Source organism: Chiloscyllium punctatum, chromosome 32, assembly GCF_047496795.1.
Source record: "Chiloscyllium punctatum isolate Juve2018m chromosome 32, sChiPun1.3, whole genome shotgun sequence".
Taxonomy (NCBI): domain Eukaryota; kingdom Metazoa; phylum Chordata; class Chondrichthyes; order Orectolobiformes; family Hemiscylliidae; genus Chiloscyllium; species Chiloscyllium punctatum.
This window is the reverse complement of record NC_092770.1, coordinates 40,105,728-40,127,274: the sequence shown is the minus strand read 5'-3', so window position 1 is coordinate 40,127,274 and position 21,547 is coordinate 40,105,728. Positions and strand designations below refer to the sequence as shown.

Sequence of the window (21,547 nt, the reverse complement as noted above, 5' to 3'; positions counted from 1 at the left end):
ATACTAAACGAGTATTTGCATCAGTGGCTACCATTGAGAAAGACATGGAAGATAGAGAACATGGGGAAATAAATAGCGATATCTTGAAATATGTCCATATTACAAAGATGGTGGTGCTGGATGTCTTAAAATGCATAAAAGAGAATAAATCCCCAAGACCAATCAGGTGTACCCTTGAACTCCATGGGAAGCAACGGAAGTGCTTGCTGGGTCCCTTGCTGAGATACTTGTTTTATCGATAGTCACAGGTAAAGTGTGAGAAGACTGGAGGTTGGCTAACATGGTGGTAGGGAAAAGCCAGGGAACTATAGACCAGTGAGACTGACTTTGATAACGGGCAAACTGTTGGAGGGAATCCTGAGGGACAGGATTTACATTTATTTGGAAGAGTAAAGACTCATTAAGGATAAGCAACCTGGCTTTGTGCGTGGGAAATTGTGTCTCATGAACTTGAGTTTTTGATGAAGTAACAAAGAGGATTGATGAGGACAGAGCAGGGGATATGATCTATATGGACTTCAGTTAAGCGTTCAACAAGGTTCCTCATCGTAGACTGGTTAGCAAGGTTAGATCATAAGGAATAGAGAGATAACTAGCCATTTAAAAACAGAACTCGTTCAAAGGTAGAATACAGAAGGTGGTGGTGGGAGGGTTGCTTTTCAGACTGGAGGCCGGTGACCAGTGGTGTGCCACAAGGATCGGTGCTGAGTCCACTACTTTTTGTCAATTATATAAATGATTTGGAAGTGAACAAAACAGGTTAGTATGTTTGCAGCTGACACCAAAATTGGTGGTGTAGTGACAGTGAAGGTTACCTCTGAGTGCATCGAAATCTTGATAAGATGGGCCAATGAGTAGCAGATGGGGTTTAATTTAGATAAATTGGAGGTCCTGCGTTTTGGAAAGGCAAATTGTAAAGTCCTGGGGAGTGTTGCTGAACAAAGAGACCTTGGAGAGTAAGTTTAATAGTTTCTTAAAAGTGGCGTTGCAGGTAGGTTGGATAGTGAAGGCAGCGTTCAGTATGTTTGCCTTTATTGGTTGGAGCACTGGGTACAGGAGTTGGTAGTTTATGTTGCGGCTGCACAGGACATGGGTTAGGCCACTTTTGGAATACTATTTGCATATTGATAGGATACTGATAGGTTGGAGGGTTAGAACTCTAGGGAAGAGGCTAAATAGTTTCGGGCAATTTTCCCTGGAGCATCACAGACATATGTTTAAAGTGAGGGGTGAAAGATTTAAAAGGAATCTAAGGGGCAACCCTTTCACAGAGAGGGTAAAAGGTAGTGGCATGAGCTGCCAGAGAAAGGAAATTACAAAATTTAAAAGGCATCAAGATGGGCATATGAATAGGAAGGATTTAGAGGGATATGGCCCACATGCTGGCAAATGGGACTAGATTTATTTTGGATATCTAGATTAGTGGTGCTGGAAAAGCACAGCAGGTCAGGCAGCATCCAAGGAGCAGGAAAATCGACATTTCGGGCAAAAGCCCTTCATCAGGACTGTAGGCAGGGAGCCTCCAGGGTGGAGGGATAAATGGGAGGGGGATGGGGATGGGGAGAAGGTGGTAAAGAGTACAATAGGTGGATGGAGATGGGATTGAAGGTGATAGGTCAGAGAGGAGGGTGGGGAGAGGTAGCAAAGAGTACAATGAGTGGATGGGCGTGGGATAAGATGATAGGTCAGAGCGGAGCTTGGAGTGGATAGATGGGAAGTAAGATTGGCAGGTAGGACAAGTCACGAGGACGGTGCTGAGCTGGAAGGTTGAAACTGGGTGTAAGGTAGGGGGAGGCGAAATGAGGAAACTGGTGAAGTCCACATTGATGCCCTGGGGTTGAAGTATTCCGAGGCGGAAGATGAGGCGTTCTTCCTCCAGGCATCGGGTGGTGAGGGAGTGGCGGTGGAGGAGGGCCAGGACCTCCACGTCCTTGGCAGAGTGAGAGAGGAGTTGAAATGTCGGGCCACAGGGCAGTGGGATTGACTGGTGCGGGTGTCCCAGAGATGTTCCCTAAAGTGCTATGCAAGAAGGCATCTAGTCTCCCCAATGTAGAGGAGACTGCATCGGGAGCAACGGATACAATAAATGACATTGGTGGATGTGCAGGTGAAACTCTGATGGATGTGGAAGGCTCCTTTGGGGCCTTGGATGGAGGTGAGGGAGGAGGTGTGGGCGCAGGTTTTGCAATTCCGGCAGTGGCCGGGGAAGGAGCTAAGAGGGAAGGGTGGGTTGTTGGGGGGTGTGGACCTGACCAGGCAATCATGGAGGGAACGGACTTTGCGGAATGCGGAAAGCGGAAAGGGGTGGGGTGGGAAATATATCCCTGGTGGTGGGGTCCGTTTGAAGGTGGCGGAAATGTTTGTGGATGATGCAGTCTATGCAAAGGTTGGTAGGGTGGAAGGTGAGGACCGGGGTGGGGTTCTATCCTTGTTACAGTTGGAGGGGTGGGGTTTGAGGGACGAGGTGCAGGATGTGGATGAGATGCATTGGAAGGCATCTTCAACCACGTGGGAAGGAAAATTGCAGTTTGCTGTGTTCTGTGGTGGAACTGGTCCTCCTGAGAACAGATATGGCGGAGGCGGAAGAATTGGGAATACGGGATAGTATTTTTGCAGGAAGTAGGGTGGTACGAGGTACACCTCCTCCTGTGTGGTTTCCTTTGGGTGTTCTGGTTTCCTCCCAAAGACAGTAATCTGAGTGGAGAATTGAACCTACACCCCTGGCATTATGAGGCAGCATTGCTAACCACTGGGCCACCATGCTGCCCAGTTAATGTTTTTCTTTTGTGTTTTGTATTTAGAATGGGAGCCAAGTTTCAGTTTTTGGTTTGTGGGTTTGGTGATTAGGAGTTCTAAAGATCTAATAAATACAAATGTTTTCAATAAGTGTTTAAACCCTTAATTGAAGAATGGGATTGGAGATTTAATGTGTTAAAAAGAGTGGGAGAACAAAAAACTACTGCTTCTGTCCAGGAAGAGATCCAGGCATAAAAATGCAGATGTCAGTAAATGGTTGTGTGCCAGAGGGGGTTTAAGCTCTTGACTAAGGAATCCTGCAATACAACCTAAAACTGAGCTTAGGAACTTATATGTTTGTTCTGAAGTTAAAGTAAGTGTGATTATAATTTGCAGTTTGTTTTAGGTGTCTCAGAGAGGAACAGCCATTGCAGGAAAGCATCTAGTAAACATGCAGAAATTCATTGGAAGGAAACTGGTTGTAGCTGTGCCAGCCTAAAGAAGCGAGTGTGTGGAGATGAAAGTGAATTTTCACTACGATTTGATGTCTGTAACAATATCGTTGGGATAAAAAGAAATAGCATGAGAGTCTAAATCCTTTTTACTTCATACTGAAAGTTTTCCAACATTTTTCTCAAGTTAATATGGTTCATGTTTTTTTCCTTGTTTAGTAGAAAGTTTTATTCTCTATTTTGAAGGTACACTTGCAGACTCTTGTAAAAGTGTTCAGTAACTGACTTCCACCTGTTAAACAATGTATTTCACTTTATGATCTGATTAATCCAGTATTAACATCAGCCAGGATTGCAACAAAAAAATAGCTCTTGCAGTGAAGGTTGATTAGATTGGTTGTTCTAAATAGACTATGAGACTGAGTAAATTTGATCTATATTGTCTGAAATTTAGAAAAAAAATGGAAAGATGCAGGATTCTGAAGACACTTTAAAAGGGTAGAGCACAGACTTATTTATACTGAACGGTCAAAGGCTCAACAGGCCCTTTCGATTACACCTGCTTCTATTTCTTGCATGTTCATATCTTCTAATTTATTTGTGCTGTCAACTTTCATGGAAGAGCTGAATGGCCAAAGTATTCAAAATTGGATGTAATAAAATAGATTCAGCTATATTTTATGATATTATTAAAAGTTCAGAAAATTAAATTACATTAAAATCCATGTGTAGAGGCATATAATGCAGAAAAATGCAAGACATTTCTTATGCACCATTAAGTTTGATTTGCAACAAATTTTAATTTACATGTCTGGACATCTGGAGTGGATGGCAAGTACTCGCAAACTAACTGGAGGACAAGACATATTATTTAAAAAAAAAGAACATTACATAAAATTTATTAATTGATTATGGTTATAAATTACAACAGAATAAACAAATGAAGATTATCACGTCTTTCTCGGCTCAATAATTGCAGCTTTTGATCAATAGCTAACTAAAGCTAAACGCAGAGGTCAATTACCTTTAAGACCTGCTTTTGATTGGAAAAGAGTCACTTGCATTTTCACACTTCTCACCTGCATTACAAAATTATATGAACTTTGGATATACTGGATCAAAGGATAATGGTATTATATTCTGTTATTAATGCTCCACTCTCCCTGATGAATTCAAACTATAGCAGTAGTTGGAATTTAAGTAATCCTGTAGTTGGAATTTATTGATATATCTGACTGGGCATATAGAACGATAGAGTTGTAAAGCACAGAAACAGTCTTTGGTCCAATTTATCCATGCCAACTAGATATCCTAAATTAATCTAGTTCCATTTGCCAGCATTTGACCCTTTTCCTTCTAAACTCCTCCTTATCATGTACCCATCCATTTTTAAATGTTTTAAAATGTTGTAATTATATCAACCTCCACCACTTCCTCTGGCAACTCATTTTACACACACGCCACCCTCTACATGAGAAATTTATCGCATAGGTCCTTTTTAAATCTTTCAGCTCTCACCTTAAACCCATGTCCTCTATTTTGGACTCCACCAACCTGGGAAAAAGACCTTGGCTATTCACCCTATCCATGCCCCTTATAATTTTATAAATCTTTATCCTCAGCCTCCAACATTCTAGGGAAAATAGCCCCAGCCTATTCAGTCTCTCCTTGGAGCTTAAACCCTCCAACCCTTCCAATATCCCTGTAAATCTTTTCTGAACCCTTTCAAATTTCACAACATCTTTCCTAAAGCAGGGAGACCAGAAGTGAACGCTGTATCCCAAATGTGGCCCAACCAACATCCTGTACAGCTGCAACATGATATCCCAACTCCGATAATCAATGCACTGACCAATTAAGGCAAGTGTACTAAATGCCTTTTTCACTACCCTAATGACCTGCAATTCCACTTTCAAGGAACCCTAAGGTTTAGCAACACTTCCCAAAACCCTATCATCAAGAGTACAAGTACAGCCCTGACTTGCCTTACCAAAATGCAACACCTCACATTTATCAAAATTAAACTCCATCTGCCATTCCTCAGTCCATTGGCTTGAAAATTTGTAATTCAGATTCACACTTTAATACTTTCTCACTAACTTTCTCCCTTACCCTCTGAAGGAATTGATATCTTGCATTGAAATAAGTGAACAAGGAAATTTAATCCAAGTGTATTAAGTATCTGCATTGGAATCTGGTTGACTGTAGAATATGCATTCACATACAATAACGTGCACCTGTACAGAGTTAACAAAATTAAAATAAAATCCCAAGGTCAGATGAAATCAAAATATTAGTTTGATATATATCCAAATATGTCAAAACAAAGCAAAAGGTGTTGGGGTGACCAAAGAGGTGGAGTTTCAGGTTGCAGTGAATTTAACAAAGGAAAGGGAAATGGAGTGGCAAAGGACATGGGGAGGAAATTCTAGGCATTGAGATAAAGTTAGCTAAAGGCATAATCATTCATGTTGCATGAAGTAAGGGAATTGTTAAAGTCAAAAGGAATGAAGAAGCTAGGGAAATTATGGGGCCAGAGAAGGATGTGAAAATAGATAGTTTCAAAACAATATTGTTTTGTTCAATTTCTTAATGTCTCAGTTACATTTTCTAGCTTTCTAAGATGCTAACGTATGAGCTCCTGGTAACTATGATTATCAAGTGATACAGCTTAGAAAGGTCTAACAAGCTACAATCATAGATACAAGCATTAGTGTCAACATTCAGAAAGTTCAAATAAAGTATTGTTAACATTTACAAATTGACTTCATGTGTTTTAATCTCTTAATTAATTTGCCACTCGCCTCCAACCAATTAAATCCCACATCACCACCAACATCTCTAACAGAAGAAAGCACCTCTTGCCCCCTATTTTCCACACCAACAAGACTGGCCATTTTTCAGGGAAACACACTTCTCTATCTTCCTGAATTGATTTCAAAATAATTTCTTCTCTGCGTTGCTTTCAGAAGTTTCCTAAGAACCCTTTTCTTGGATAGGTACCTATCTTCTTCCTATCACTCCCTTCCTGCATCTCTAACACTTAATCGTTGAGGTAGGCCATGGAAGTACAACATGCATTTTAAAAAAAACTTTGACTGCCAGACTTAAAAAAAACTATTAACAAATGGTGTCTCTTTTTAAATAATAGTATGGATAATAGAAGCAATTTCAATAGCTAACTAATGCCAAGGGGTCAGTTAATACAGTTGGCTGAATGACCAGTTTGTGATGCAGCGTGATATCACTTGCATGGGCAGAACTCCTGCACTGGCTGAGATCAGAACTGTTCTTCTCAACCTTACCTCTTGCATAAGGCCTAGTGACCTTCAGGTTAAACCATCACTAGTTGTCTCTCTCTGACGAGAGGCATCCATATTTAAGATTTACCTTTTTTTTTATCTTTAGTCTCCATTTTCTGCCTATCACTTAAATACTGAATAACCCTGTTGCCATTATTTCTTATACCTATGCACATTCATACCTAAAAGTAGGACTGTATGGTAAACAAACAAATTCAAAGTCTAATAAATGCAAGACAATCTGGAACAGACAACTGAAGTAACATGGAAAACCTACCATATCAAACCCTGCCATAGTCTCTGGAAATTTATTGTAAAGCTCCATGGCCTCATATATTGCTGTCTTCATTTCTGTATTATTCGATTTTCTAAAATTAAGTACACAAGAAATGTCAGTGGCAGACATAAACAGGGCAAAACAATGCAGTTTCACGAAAAAATATGATCAGACTTGAATCATGGTCATTCCCAGAACCAGGACTCTAGTAGGTATATCACTAAACACACTAATATTATTCACTTACTTCTGTGATTCCATCATTTTTAGGTTTATTATGAACTATATGTCACTATCTTAAAATTTAACACAGACTATTAAAATGATTACTAAAAGCCATATGACCCTTTCTACTTTGATCTCCAGACAGTCTTGAATCTCAGGCAAATGCCCAATTATATATGGCATACATAGCCCTCAAGGAATTCACACTTCCTTTTGTTCAAGGACAGAGTATCAACAAGATTACAAAGGGATCTTGATCAGATGGGCCAATGGGCTGAGGACTGGGAGATGGAGTTTAATTTAGGCAAATGCAAGGTGCTGCATTTGGGGAAAGCAAATCTTAGCAGGATTTATACACTTAATGGTAAGGTCCTAGGGAGTGTTGCTGAACAAAAAGACCTTAGAGTGCAGGTTCATAGTTCCTTGAAAGTGAAGTCACAGGCAGATAGGATAGTGACCTCGAAGTAAGCTTTAATCTGCAGTTTGAAAAGGAGAGGGAAGAATCGGAAGTGACAATATTTCAGTTGAATAAGGGGAACTATGAGGGAGGAGCTGGCCAAAGTTCAATGGTGCAATACCCTAGCAATGGCAAGTATTTCTGGGTATAATGCAGAAGATGCAGGATCAGTTCATTCCAAAAAGGAAGAAAGATCCTAAGGGGAGGCAGGGGTGGTCGTGGCTGACAAGGGAAGTTAAAGGACCATATAAAGACAAAAGGGAAAAAGTATAACATAGCAAAGATGAGTGGGAAATCGGAGGACTGGGAAGCTTTTAAAGAACAACAGAGGATAACTAAAAAGGTAATAAGCAAAGAAAAAAAATAAGATACGAAGGTAAACTGGCCAAAAATATAAAAGGAGGATAGTAAAGGCTTTTTTAGGTATGTGAAAAGAAAAAAAATTGGTTAAGACTAAAATTGGGCCCTTGAAGACAGAAACGGGTGAATTTATTACGGGGAGCAAAGAAATGGCAGAAGAGTTGAATTGGTACTTTAGATCTCTCTTCACTGGGGAAAACACGAGCAATCTCCCAGATGCAATAGTGGCTGAAGGACCTGAACTGAAGGGAATTTATATTAGGCAGGAAATGGTGTTGGAGAGACTGTTAGGTCTGAAGGCTGATAAGTCCCCAGGACCTGATGGTCTACATCCCAGGATACTGAAGGAGGTGGCTCTAGAAATCGTGGATGCGTTGGTGATCATTTTCCAATGTTCTATAGATTCAGGATCAGTTTCTCCGGATTGGAGGGCAGATAATGCTGTCCGACTTTTTAAGAAAAGAGGGAGAGAGAAAACAGACAATTATAGACCAGTTAGTCTGACCTCAGTGGTGGGAGAAATGCTGGAGTCAATTATAAAGGACGAAATTACGACACATCTGGATAGCCGTAACAGGATAGGTCAGAGTCAGCATGGATTTATAAAGGGGAAAATCATGCTTGACTAATCTTCTGGAATTTTGAGGATGTAACTCTGAAGATGGACAAGGGAGATCCAGTGGACGTAGTACACCTGGACTTTCAGAAAGCCTTTGATAAAGTCCCACATAAGAGGTTAGTGAGCAAAATTAGGGCACATGGTATTAGGGGCAAAATACTGACATGGATTGAAAATTGGTTGGCTAACAGGAAACAAAGACTGGTGATAAACGGCTCCCTTTTGGAATGGCAGGCGGTGACCAGTGGTGTGCCGCAGGAATCAGTGCTGGGACCACAGCTTTTTACAATGTACATTAATGATATAGATGAAGGTATTAAAAGTAATATTAGCAAATTTGCTGATGATACAAAGCTGGATGGCAGGGTGAAATGTGAGGAGGATGTTAGGAGAATACAGGGTGTCCTGGACAGGCTAGGTGAGTGGACGGATGCATGGCAGAGGCAGTTTAATGTCGATAAATGTGTGGTTATCCACTTTGGTAGCAAGGACAGCAAGGCAGATTACTGATGAAGGGCTTTTGCCCAAAGCGTCGATTTCGCTGCTCGTTGGATGCTGCCTGAACTGCTGTGCTCTTCCAGCACCACTAATCCAGTATTTGGTTTCCAGCATCTGCAGTTATTGTTTTTACTACCTAAATGGAGTCAAGTTAGGTAAAGGGGGAGTACAATCAGATCTAGGTGTTCTTGTACATCAGTCAATGAAAGCAAGCATGAGGGTACAGCAGGCAGTGAAGAAAGCTAATGGCATGCTGGCCTTCATAACAAGAGTAATTGAGTATAGAAGCAAAGAGGTCCTTCTGCAGCTGTACAGGGCCCCAGTGAGACCACACCTGGAATATTGTGCGCAGTTTTAGTCTCCAAATTTGAGGAAAGACATTCTGGCTATTGAGGGAGTACAGCGTAGGTTCACAAGGTCAATTCCCAGAATGGCGGGACTATCTTATGCTGAAAGATTGGAGCGACTGGGCTTGTATACGCTTGAGTTTAGAAGGCTGAGAGGGGATCTGATTGAGAAGTATAAGATTATTAAAGGATTGGACACTCTGGAGGCAGGAAGAATGTTTCCACTGATGGATGAGTCCCGAACCAGAGAACACAGTTTAAAAATAAGGGGTAGGCCACTTAGAGTTGAGGAGAAACTTCGTCACCCAGAGAGTGGTGGGTCTATGGAATGCTCTGCCCCAGAAGGCTGTGGAGGCCAAGTCTCTGGATATTTTCAAGAAAGAGTTGGATAGAGCTCTTCAGGATAGTGGAATCAAGGGCTATGGGGATAAGGCAGGAACAGGACACTGATTGAGGATCATAATGAATGGTGGTGCTGGCTCAAAAGGGCAGAATAGTCTACTCCTGCACCTATTGTCTTTTGGTATACTTTCCTTTGTTGGTCATAGCATTGAGTATAGGAATTGGGAGGTCATGGTGCAGCTGTATAGGACATTGGTAAGGCCACTTTTGGAATATTGTGTGCAATTCTGGTCTCCTTCCTATGGGAAGGATGTTGTGAAACTTGGGAGGTTTCAGAAAAGATTTACAAGGATGTTGCTGGGGTTGGAGGGTTTGAGCTATAGGGAGAGGTTGAATAGGCTGGGGCTGTTTTCCCTGGAGCGTCAGGGGCTGATGGGTGATCTTTTAGAGGTTTATAAAATCATGAGGGGCATGGATAGGATAAATAGACAAAGTCTTTTCCCTGGGTTGGGGGAGTCCAGAAATAGAGGGCATAAGCTTACGGTGAGAGGGTAAAGATATAGAAGAAACCTAAGGGGCAACTTTTTCATGCAAAGGGTAGTGCATGTGTGGAATGGGCTGCCAGAGGAAGTGGTGGAGGCTAGTACAATTGCAACATTTAAAAGGCAATTGGACGAGTATATGAATAGGAAGGGTGTAAAGCGATATGGACAGGGTGCTGGCAGGTGGGACTAGATTGGGTTAGGATATCTGGTTGGCATGGACGAGTTAGACCGAAGGGTCTGTTTCCATGCTGTACATCTCTATGTATATCTCAGTCACCTTTGAAATTCCAGCCTGCTCACCTTGCCGTTTCAACATGGACAAATGACACATGGAACCTCAATTTATTGGACAATTGAGTCAAACCCATTGAGCTTTCATTGTATCATGATGCTTTCCTTCATCCAACTAGACTGGTTGCATCTCAAGGTGTGAAACAGTAAAACAGGATGCATAATCAAAACACTAACTTTCTTTGAAAAAGGTCTTTGAATTTGTAAACTGACACGAGGGAAGGTTCTACTGTGATGCAATGGTGCATAGCATAATTTCTAGTCATGTTAAAATAGGGATATGAACATTAGACAAACAATCTAAATGATTAAATCCTACCTATGTACTGAAAAAATGACTTTAGTTCCCATGAAGTCAGGATGATCATCTTTGAATTGTCTTGCAACCTCGTGGTAAGCCATAATAGACCAAGTCTTGTTTTGTAAGGTTCCATCAAGTTCATAGACCTAAAAAATGCAATATGTTAGATAATAACACATTAAAATCAATCATGAGATGACATTGCAAATAAACTGCAGAATTTATAGGAAAAGGCCTTGTAGATGGAATTACACCTTACATAGAAATATAGGACTTAGAAGCAAGAGTGGGCCATTTTGCATTTGGATCCTGCTCCATAATTTAGTCAGTTTATGGCTGATTTGTTTGTGGACTTGAGCTCCTCTTCCTCAATAATCTTCGATCGTCTTCAATCTTACTTTCTACTCTTATTTAAATAACGATTCATTGCCAAATCATGGGCCCAAATTGCCATATCTCACAAGATTCCCTCTGTCAGCTCATTTAAGTATACAATGCACATTTTTTCCCCACAGAAACATTTCTGCACTGAAGAAACAAGAGCTTGCAAGATCATAAAAGACAAATACACTTCTTATACAGGCATTTCATTTTAGTGGGAGGCTGATCGACATCATTTAAAGTCAGAATGGATTGTAGGTTCACAAAGGAAATTAACCATTACCTTCTTTGGGGCAATGAATGCCAGCTTTTGGCACGGATTACTGTCAGTGAATCACTTCATCAACATCCTGCAGTTATCACTGACCAGAAACTGAACTGGACAAACCATACAAATACTGTGGTGAGGCCATGTGGTGCAATGGTAGTGTCTCTACCTCTAAGCCAGGAAGCCTAGGTTCATGTCAAATCTTCCCCAGAAGTCTGTAATAACATCTCTGAACAAGTTGATTAGAAAATATCTATAAATACTGTGGCAACAATAGCAAGTCAGAGATTAGGATTTCTACAGTAATTCTACCTGTCTCAAGTCAGAAGCATAATATAATATTCTTCACTTGCCTGGATGGGTGCAGCTCCAACAATTCTCAAGAAGTTTGACACCAACCAGGACAAAGCGATCCACTTAAGTGGCATCCCATCCACTACCTTGAACATTAACTCCTTTTACAATTAATGCACAATGGCAAAACTGTGTACCATCTCCAAAAAGCACGCGAGTAACACACCCAGGGTCCTCCAACAGCATCTTCCAAACCCATTACCTCTACCACCAAGGACAAGGGCAGCAGATGCACAGGAACACTACCACTTGCTAATATTTCTCCAAGCCATACACTATCCTGACTTAGAAAAATATCACTACTTCTTCACTGTCAGAGCTATACCCTCCTAGAACTCCCTCCCTAAGCATTGTGGGTGCACATATACACTAAAGACTACAGTAGTTTAAGGAGGCAGATCCCACCTTCCCAAGAGTAATTATGAATGTGCAATAAATGCTGGCCAAGTGAGCAAATCCTACATTTCATGAATAAATAATAAACAAAGTAAGGAGGACTTTGTATGGCTGGGTTTTCTGTCATTTTTTCCCCTACCTAAATGGAACCATCTGATTTTACTCCTTTTCTTTTAAAAGACTTTGCAGTAGTCTGATACAACTGACTGGCTTACTGTGTATCTCTGAGGGCAATTAAAGGTCAATTACATTGTGGTGGGTCTGAAGTTACATGTAGGTCAGATCAGGTAAGGATAACAAGACTTTCTTCCCTAAAAGACGTTAATGAACCAATGATGATCCAAGGTCCTTTCTTTTGATTACATTCCCCCATCCTTGTTGCCTTGCTAGCTTTTCTCCCCAGCAAAGTGAACCCATTTTCTCCTTTCTTATCTGCCATTTACACCATTTTGCATATCTATCCCTCCTCTATTACCATTCGTATTGCCTTGGTTATTTGCTCTGACACCCTCAACATCCGTTCTACCTGCTCCTCCTCCCTCTCTATACTCACCCCACTGTTTTCTAATCCTAATCAGTCCTAGCAAAGAGACCGGACTCAAAACATTAACTGTGTTTCCCTCTACAGATGCTACCAGACCGGACTTTCTCCTTGACATACAATGGTGGCCTTATTTGGGACTGAAAGACTACACTACAGTAAAATTCAAAGTGAGAGTTGTTTGGAGAAGAGATTTCTAACAGTTTGTATCTGGCACAAATTAAGCATCAGGGAAAACCTGAAAGATAACTACACTCCTCATTCCACCATGAATTCATAAGCCCCTTAGAATTGATCTACATTTTCTTTGAGAAGTACATTGATGATATTATTAAATCTTGCTCATTAATATTACAGGATTTTCTAACCATTTTTCTACTGAAAGGTTGATACATTAAATAGAAGTTGTTCTCTCCAGAGGCTGAACAATAGCTATTAATTTCTTTGTCTAAGTTGAGGAGCACCCTCACACCCATTGTTTTGAAAATCCTTTCACCTTTGTAAAGAGAGATAAACAGAAAAGCAAAATGCGCTGGGATAACTAAAACACAAACAGGATATGCTGTAAATACTCAAAATCAGGCTGCTGCAGAAAAAACAGAGCTAATATTTCAGAGATGTTTTTCAAACAAAAGTGCAATGAGAACAGTCATGCATTTAAAGAGTGACAAAAACTCAAACTTCAAATATTGAAGCAAAGTTTTAAGAAAAACATCCAAGTTATACTGATTAAACAACAGAATTCAATGATTGCTGCTCTGAAAGCTTAATCACCTGAGATAAAGCAATTCAATGATATGGTATCAAGCTAAATGCATACGCTGTCCATCCTCAGGAGAATTTTACCAATATTATTCTTCCAACCTGATCTAAAATGGAATGTGGCATGAATTACATAAAAGATTACAGACTATTAACAGAAACAAATAGTATGTTGAATGTGATTTGTTATCTGTAGGAAACACAAATCTATAAGACATATCCACCATCACAGCATCAAAGCTAGACAATTTCCTGTTCCTGGTGGTGGATATGGAATGGCAAACAGATTTCAAGCTTCAAAGACATTTGATGTTGAAGTCAGTACTCATGATATCCACCCTTTGTTAACACCACACAGAGATGCAACCAGCAGGAAGGGCTTAAAAGAAAACATCAACTATTTTTAGTTACGGATTGATTTTTATTAGCTGTTGCTGAGCTGATAGAGGTGTTTGGATCTTATTATGGGCATGCAGTTCAGCTCTTTTGGCTATGTTTGGACCAAAAGTGTAATGAGGCGAAAGTGAGGACTGTAGATGCTGGAGATTAGAATCAAGAGTGTGGTGCTGGAAAAGCACAGCAAGTCAGGCAGCATCAGAGGAGCAGGAAAATCGACATTTCGGGCAAAAGTCATTCATCAGGAATGAGTCCAGGGGCTGAGTGGGTCAGAACCCAAACTAAATATCAGTAAGCAAATTATTGCTGAGTACTTTTTCTCCATTAATGCAATGTGAGCATTGCTGTCTGGGTCAGCACTTACCATCTATCCTTAGTTCCACTTGAGAAAGTGGTGTTCATCTTCTATTTAGAACCATTGCAGCATTATTCATGTTTACAAATCGCAATGCTGTTTGATAGGATTTTTGATAATATCTCCCAGCACTTTGGTTGATGATTGAGAGTAGATAGAGTGGTAATTAGCTGGGCTAGATTTGCCCCGTTTCTTTTCCTTGTGGACAGGGCACACCTGGGCAATCTTCTACATTTTCAGGTACATGCTACATTGTAACTATGGTTTAAGGGTGGCACAGTGGCTCAGTTGTTAGCACTGCTGCATCACAGAACCCCCCTGAACCCAGGTTTGATTCCAGCCTCAGGCAACTATGTGTGGAGTTTGCACATTCTCCCAGTGTCTGCGTGGGTTTCCTCCAGTTGCTCTGGTTTCCTCCCATAATCCAAAGATGTGCAGGTTAGGTGAGTTGGCCATGCTAAATTGCCCATAGAATTCAGGGATGTGTAGGTTAGGTGCATTAGTCAGGAGTAAATGTAGAGTAACGGGGAATTGGTTTGGGTGGGGTACTCTGAGGGTCAGTATGGATTTGTTGGGCCAAAGTGCCTGTTTCCACACTGTAGGAATTCTAATTCTAGAAAGCATTGCTAAGTGTACAACTATTTCTGGACCAAAAGTCTTCAGCCCTGTTGCTGAAAAGTTGTCAGAATACTCTCATGCTTTCCTTGCTGATTTCCCAACAATTTGTTCACAGCTCAGACTCTGTACCATCTTATACTAAGCCCTGTTTTACAATCACTCTATCATTACCAATTCAGGGTCCCTCAATGCTTCAAATTCAAAATCCCTTCCCACATTGGTTCAGCTCCGCTTATACACTAAATTCTCACTACCTGCTGCAATCGTCTCACATCTTGTGGCTCTCCCACATCTTTCAGTCCTATGACTTGGGGCTACTGCATCTTTAAGCCATTTCTATCATCTGTTTTAGAGCTTTCAGCTAATCAGTTTCACTCTCCACAACACTCTGCTTAACCTCTTTGCCACTGCATTTTATTTGCATTTTTTAAATCTTCATAAAAATCATCTCTTCATCTAAGCCTTGTGTCAACTCTCCTAGTTCTTCCAAAATTGCTCATTGTCCATTCCATTCTTTCATCTATCTTTTTCTCCCTTTTATTTTGAGCATTTATTTTAACAAATAAAATATTTGTGATTCAATACCATTCTGATTCTGCTTTAATTGAGTTATTAATTGAAGCTCAAAACAAAATCCTTAGGCTAAGTTATCATACAGTAATTTTTGCATTTAAACTGCAAGTCAAGAGTCACTTAGCCATTACAATGGCAGTTCTATGGCTGTTCAATCCTGCTTCTCAGCTTGCTTTTGTGCAAGATCACTGATCTTTCACAGTGACTAGTAGCCAAAAGAAACCTTACAAATTCACTTTAGTGAAAATAAATCATATTGGCAACATCTTCCAATTCTGAATACATAATTAAGATATTGTAATTATAAATCAAAGATTTTAAAGGTATCAGTGAGCTACTAAAATTTAATTGACAATGCAACTGTCAGATGAATTGCCTCAAGTTTTACTTTCTTGCACTGCGTACATTTAGGAGAGATTTGTAGTGTGCAAAGGGACGTGAGGTCATGCTTCAGACTTGCACACAGGCTTCATTTTAAAAGTTAAAATATTTTGGTTCTGTGCAGAAACTTTGAACCTCTGGCAAACCTTCAACAGTCTGCACTTTGAAACCTGTTTGCAAGTCCATGAGCATCGAGTGAAGTTATCATCTCAGTGACGAAAAAAGATTTTTTTTCTCATTAATTATATTGTCTTCCACTTTTCAGTTAGTTTTGCTATTGAATGTTGAGGATGCTGGTTAGATTCTCTCTTGTTGGAGATAGTTATTGACTAGCATTTGTGTGGCCTACATGCGACTTACACTTGTCAGAGCAAATCTGGATATTGTTCAAGCCTTTCTGCATTTGGACACAGACTGCTTTATTACTTGAGGAGTCACAAATGGTGCATATTATTTTGTAGTCACCAACAAACATTCCCAATTCATATCTTACGATGGAATGGAGGTCAATGATGAAGCCACTGAAAATAGTTGGACCTGAGACACAAACCTGATAAACTCCTGCAGAAATGTCCTCGAGCTGAGGTGACTGACCTCCAACCACATCAACCATCTTCCTTTGTGCTAGCTATGTCTCCAACCAGAGAGTTTCCTTATGATTCCCAGAGACTCCAGTTTTAATAGAGCTCCTCATACTACAGACAGTCAAAGGTGGCCTTGACGCGAGTGCAGTCACCCTCATCTCACCTCTGCAATTCAATTCTTTTGTCCATTTTTGGATTAGGGCTATAATGAGGTCAGGAGCTGAATGACCCTTATGGAACACAAAGTGACAAGGTTTTTGCTAAGCATGTGTTGCTTGATAGCACTGTTGATTATCCCTTCCATCTCTTTACTGATGATTGAGAGTAACCGATTTACCGATTAGATGGTAAATAGTTGGGTCTGATTTGTCCTGCTTTATGTCTACAGAATGTGCCTAAGCAATTTACCACATGGTTGGGTAGATACCAGCATTGTATCTATACTAGAATAGCTTGGCTAGAGGTATGGCAAGTTCTGGAGCTCAAGTCTTCTGTACTATTGCTAGAGTGTTGACAGGGTCCATAATCTTTGCATCAAACATTTGCTTATAATAATATCACATGGAGTGAATGGAATTAGCTGAAGACTGGTTCACCTACAACTTAATCTGAATCAGGGAATCTAACAGCACAGAGAAGACCAAGGCATTTGATCTAGAGCTTCATGCACTAGCATATATATGTGGAAGGTAAATGAAAACGCATGAAAACAATACCCAAGTAGGATGAGGAAGAGAGAGAATCAAGCATGGATGTTTATGGGGCTCTGGAGGTAAATTTTGTAGAAATGAAGAAACAAACTATTGCTAGAGATAGAATGGCTGCATTTGGACAGAAACAATGCAAGAACAACCCATAAAGCTGACCCACAGAAAGCTACTGGGGAATGACCTGGTCAACTGAAAGAGGAGAATGCGGTATGCTGACAGCCATAGAGGATATAAATCATGATTTTGGCCACAGTAGTTTTAAGTGTTGCGAGATGGTCAAAATTGGATTTAGCATTGATGACATATTCAAGAACAAAACAGACCATCAAACAAGATTGAAACTATGGTTCTCACTGAAGAGGCTCTTGCTTCAATAAATCTAAGACCATCCCTCAACTGACATTTATTCTATTGAAGTAACTGTGGCTATAGATGTCTTTAACACAAGATAGGCTTTGGAACAATTTAATTTTATCCTCTTCTGAAAAATTAAACAAACTACTACTAATTTTCTGGTGAACCTTGACAAAATATTGACAATCTATTTGATCATGGCAAGAAAAGTATTTGATAATACTGTTCTCTCTTCAAACTATGATCAGAGCAGAGTTTCTGCCTACTTTCTCCTCCAAAAATGAACTGTAATCCTCTTATTGTCAGCTGACCAAGATTACCATCTCTTTAATGAATCAGAAAGAAAGCCCAAGATGTTGTGGGCTGAACTCTCATTAGCAATGTGTGCAGGGAAACAGAGTTGAGGGAGATCAGCTGTGATCTAATTGAATGGTAGTAGTAGTAGTCGGAGGGGCCAATTGACCCACTCCAGCTCCTATCTGCTATGTTCTTAAATGAACACCAAGCTTCTTCGAAGATCACTTACTTAATGATTTCAAGGCACCATGCTTAATAAATTAAGACACATGTGTAATACAAATGACATAATTGAATAAATGATAATTCAGATAATAAATTTTCATTAATGAATATGTGGGAATATAATTGGCAACCCAATAAATTTTGGAGCTACTCTCCAAGTCATAACATGTGTGAGGGAAAGGACTTCCAGGCACTTGTTTATCTCAGAGAAGATTATCTGTGCTTAACCACGTTATTGAGAATTGTAGCTAAGAACCATTTCTCACATCCTTGAATAGATTGATTAGAAAAATATTGAGGCACCATTTCTTCTAATGTGTGCAGTACACTTTGGAGGTCCACAGGCATTTGCTAGTTCACCTATACCTTTATCACTGCAGAACCAAACTAACTGCAGGTAGTGCAGGTTCATAAATTCTACTAAAACACACTAACTTCTGTTGAATCTGCTCAAGTTTGCTTAACCAGTACTTGGCTGAAGAGTTAACTTACATGTTTGGAGATCATGCCCACCTATACCTTTATCACTGTAGAACCAAAACAACTGCAGGTAGTGTAGGATAGCCTGAGCCCACCCCTCCCCCCTCACCTCCATCTAAGGCCCCAAAGGATCCTTCCACATCTGATAGAGATTTTCCTGCACCTCCACACGTCATCTACTGTGTCTGTTGCTCTCGATGTGGTCTCCTCTACAATGGGGAGACAGGATGCCAATTTGTGGAATGTTTCAGAGAACACACGCACTAAACAACTCCATTGCCCGTGGCCGAACACTTCAACTCCCCCTCCCACTCTGCCAACGACACGCAGGTCCTGGGCCTCCTCCATTGCCACATCCTAACCACCTGACGCCTGGAGGAATAACACCTCATCTTTCACCTAGGGACCCTCCAACCACATGGGACCAATGTCGATTTCACCAGTTTCCTCATCTCTCCTCCCCCGATCTTATCCCAGATCCAACCCTCCAACTCAGCACCACCCTCTTGAACTGTCCTACCTGTCCATCTTTCTTCTCACCTATCTGCTCCACATTCTGCTCCAACCCATCACCATCTACCTATTGTATTCCCAGCTACCTTCCCCCCCCACTCCATTTATCTCTCAGCCCCCTTGGCACCAACCCCACCACCCCCTCCAACATTCCTGAAGAAGAGTTTATGCTCAAAACGTCAACTCTCCTGCTCCTTGGATGCTGCCCGACCAGCTGCATTTTTCCAGCACCACACTTTTTGATGCTGATCTCCAGCATCTGCAGTCCTCATTTTCTCCTTGGAGACCAATTCAGAACTGCTATTGTCTCACAGAATATTTTCTGTATCTGAATATGGAGTCCGTGTCATTGTCGACAGCAGCTCACACATAAGTGAGCAAGATGGAGTTATGCAGTGGGTGTCCTACAACACGATGATGAGATTCTACAAGAATGATTACTGGAAGAGCAGGATGGCTTGTCAAAATCAGGAAGGCAAGTGGCTGAGAGGCCTAGGCTGTGAAACTACAGAATGGTATGGCGGAGGGGGGGGGGGGGGGGGGGGGGGTTCAGCACGTATATTAGAAATAACAAGTTTAAAAAGAGCTGGTTTTGCCAAGTAACTCTTGGCTTGCACTTCTCCTAGATGTTTATTGGTTCCCTTCTGACTTGTATTTGACTTTGCCATTTCATAATAATAATAGAAAGTTATGGACATAAAAAAACTACATTGTATATATGTGAAGGTCATATTACTGTGGTAACATAGGGGCTTAGTTAGGTATAGTTATACCTCATCTGTTATGTGGGTCATCAGCCATCACAGTACAGTCGTGCCTATGAAACAGTCATTATATGGACTTGCACAGCTCAAACATTTAGACTATTAGAAAATAGATAGAGGAAAATTGCTTTCTTAAGTTTCTGCTTTGGTTTAAAACAACTTGGTTACAAAAAACATTTCCTCATAATGAAGCATTTTGTACATACCGGTAGCAGTAATGCTCGTATCTCTATGTATTGTACATTATCATGATAGAATTCCTTCAAAGCTTCATAGAAGTAGGTTTTAAATACTGGGGCATACGAAATAAGACTGCTAGCAGCAGCAAATGCGTCAGAAAATCTTTGCCAAATGATGTTTTGCGATTGGTAGGCTTCCTCTGGATTTTCCGTTATCAATGTTAGATTTCTCATCAGACTGTCAGAAAACAAAAGTCATATTTACCATATGTGAATTTCTTTTAACAATATTCAACTTTGTGCAAATTACAAGTTAAAATAACTTTTAGAATGTTGAAGGTCACAAGTTTTTTTGTAACACATAATAGGCAAAGAATTTTCTTAGTCCTTTACAATTTAACTTAAATTACATGTGCAGAGCCAAGCATTGCACTTCCCTATAGTGTGTAGAAATTTGTTGTTTATCAGCTTTGAAAGCCTCAACAGTCACCCAATCAAGTTAAAGATCTGTTGTTTATTACAACACTTGCGCAATATATGTTCACAATTTGTCTATTCACTCCTCTTTCCGTGTTGATGTACAGTTTTAGCCCCTGATTACTTTCAATACCTCTCTTACGATGGGACTTTTAATTGATTCTGGACAGGCTCTACATAGAAGACTACTGAAAAAGAATGGCTTTATGTACTGCCTTTCATGACTTCTGAATATTGCAAAGTACTTTCAACAAAGTTAAGTTTTAAAAGTAATCACTGCTGTAAATGTCAAAGACACAGCATCTAATTTGTGAACAGCAAGAACTCACCAACAGCAATGAAATTTCATGATAAAACACCCATTGTTCTCTAAACACGGCACTTTACATCCTACCAAGGAGTCAAAGGGAACATTGATTTAATGTCTTCATCTGAGAAAAAGGATCTTCAACAGTGCAGCATTTTCTTGGCACTGCACTGAAGTGCCAGCCGAGAATATGTACATGTGTGTCACTTTAATCAGCAACTTTATGACAGAGGGAGGAGTGCTACCAGAGTTCAAGATGATACCTGTATCTAAATCAGTGGTTCCAAAATGGTAACATGACACACTTCACAGAGACAAACAATTCCACAGCACAGCCAATTTTGTTAGCTGATTTCATTGCTCTTAAACATCACATTTACTTCCATTTACTGTACTATAGATACGATTTTATGAGAAAGGTTTGCAACATAGTGCACACAACAAACTAAAAGGAGGAAGAAGTACATGAATGTTTCATATATAATAAGGACAATTTTTTCAAATTCTGCTTAACTCAACTATTTCTGGCTGTTCATGGCCCTAAATCTGTTCCACATTCTGCACTGAGCCAATGAAATTCAATGGATCGTAGAGTCAATTGCAATTTATAGAGTTAGTGGGAACCTTGAGCCTGCCAGTGGTGAGCAGAGCCTTTTGATCCAGGAGGAACTGGTGAGACCAACCCCTGCAAATCTGCTCCATTAACAAGCATTCCCTATGGTCATTAGCTTGTTTTGTCTCATTTCATCAAATAAAAAGTGCTCCAATGCCATTGCTTGGTCACCAGCTGAAACGATCACAAGACCTCAATTTTATCTCTGACTCCTTATTCTTCGAATATTCACGTTTTAGAATAGAGACACTGATGCCTCACTTTTAG

The 21,547-nt window shown here is 40.3% G+C and overlaps 1 protein-coding gene across 1 annotated transcript in view; it reads right to left on the bottom strand.

Moving 5' to 3' along the window:
- The window catches only part of ada2a (adenosine deaminase 2a), a 65,905-nt gene that overhangs the window by 20,635 nt on the left and 23,723 nt on the right, over positions 1-21,547 (bottom strand). The window contains exons 3-5 of the mRNA XM_072552144.1: positions 19,911-20,121; positions 10,771-10,898; positions 6,768-6,858 (exon numbers count right to left, since the gene is read on the bottom strand). Of these exons, the coding sequence (XP_072408245.1) occupies positions 6,768-6,858; positions 10,771-10,898; positions 19,911-20,121 (430 nt within the window). The remainder of the gene's footprint in view (positions 1-6,767; positions 6,859-10,770; positions 10,899-19,910; positions 20,122-21,547) is intronic.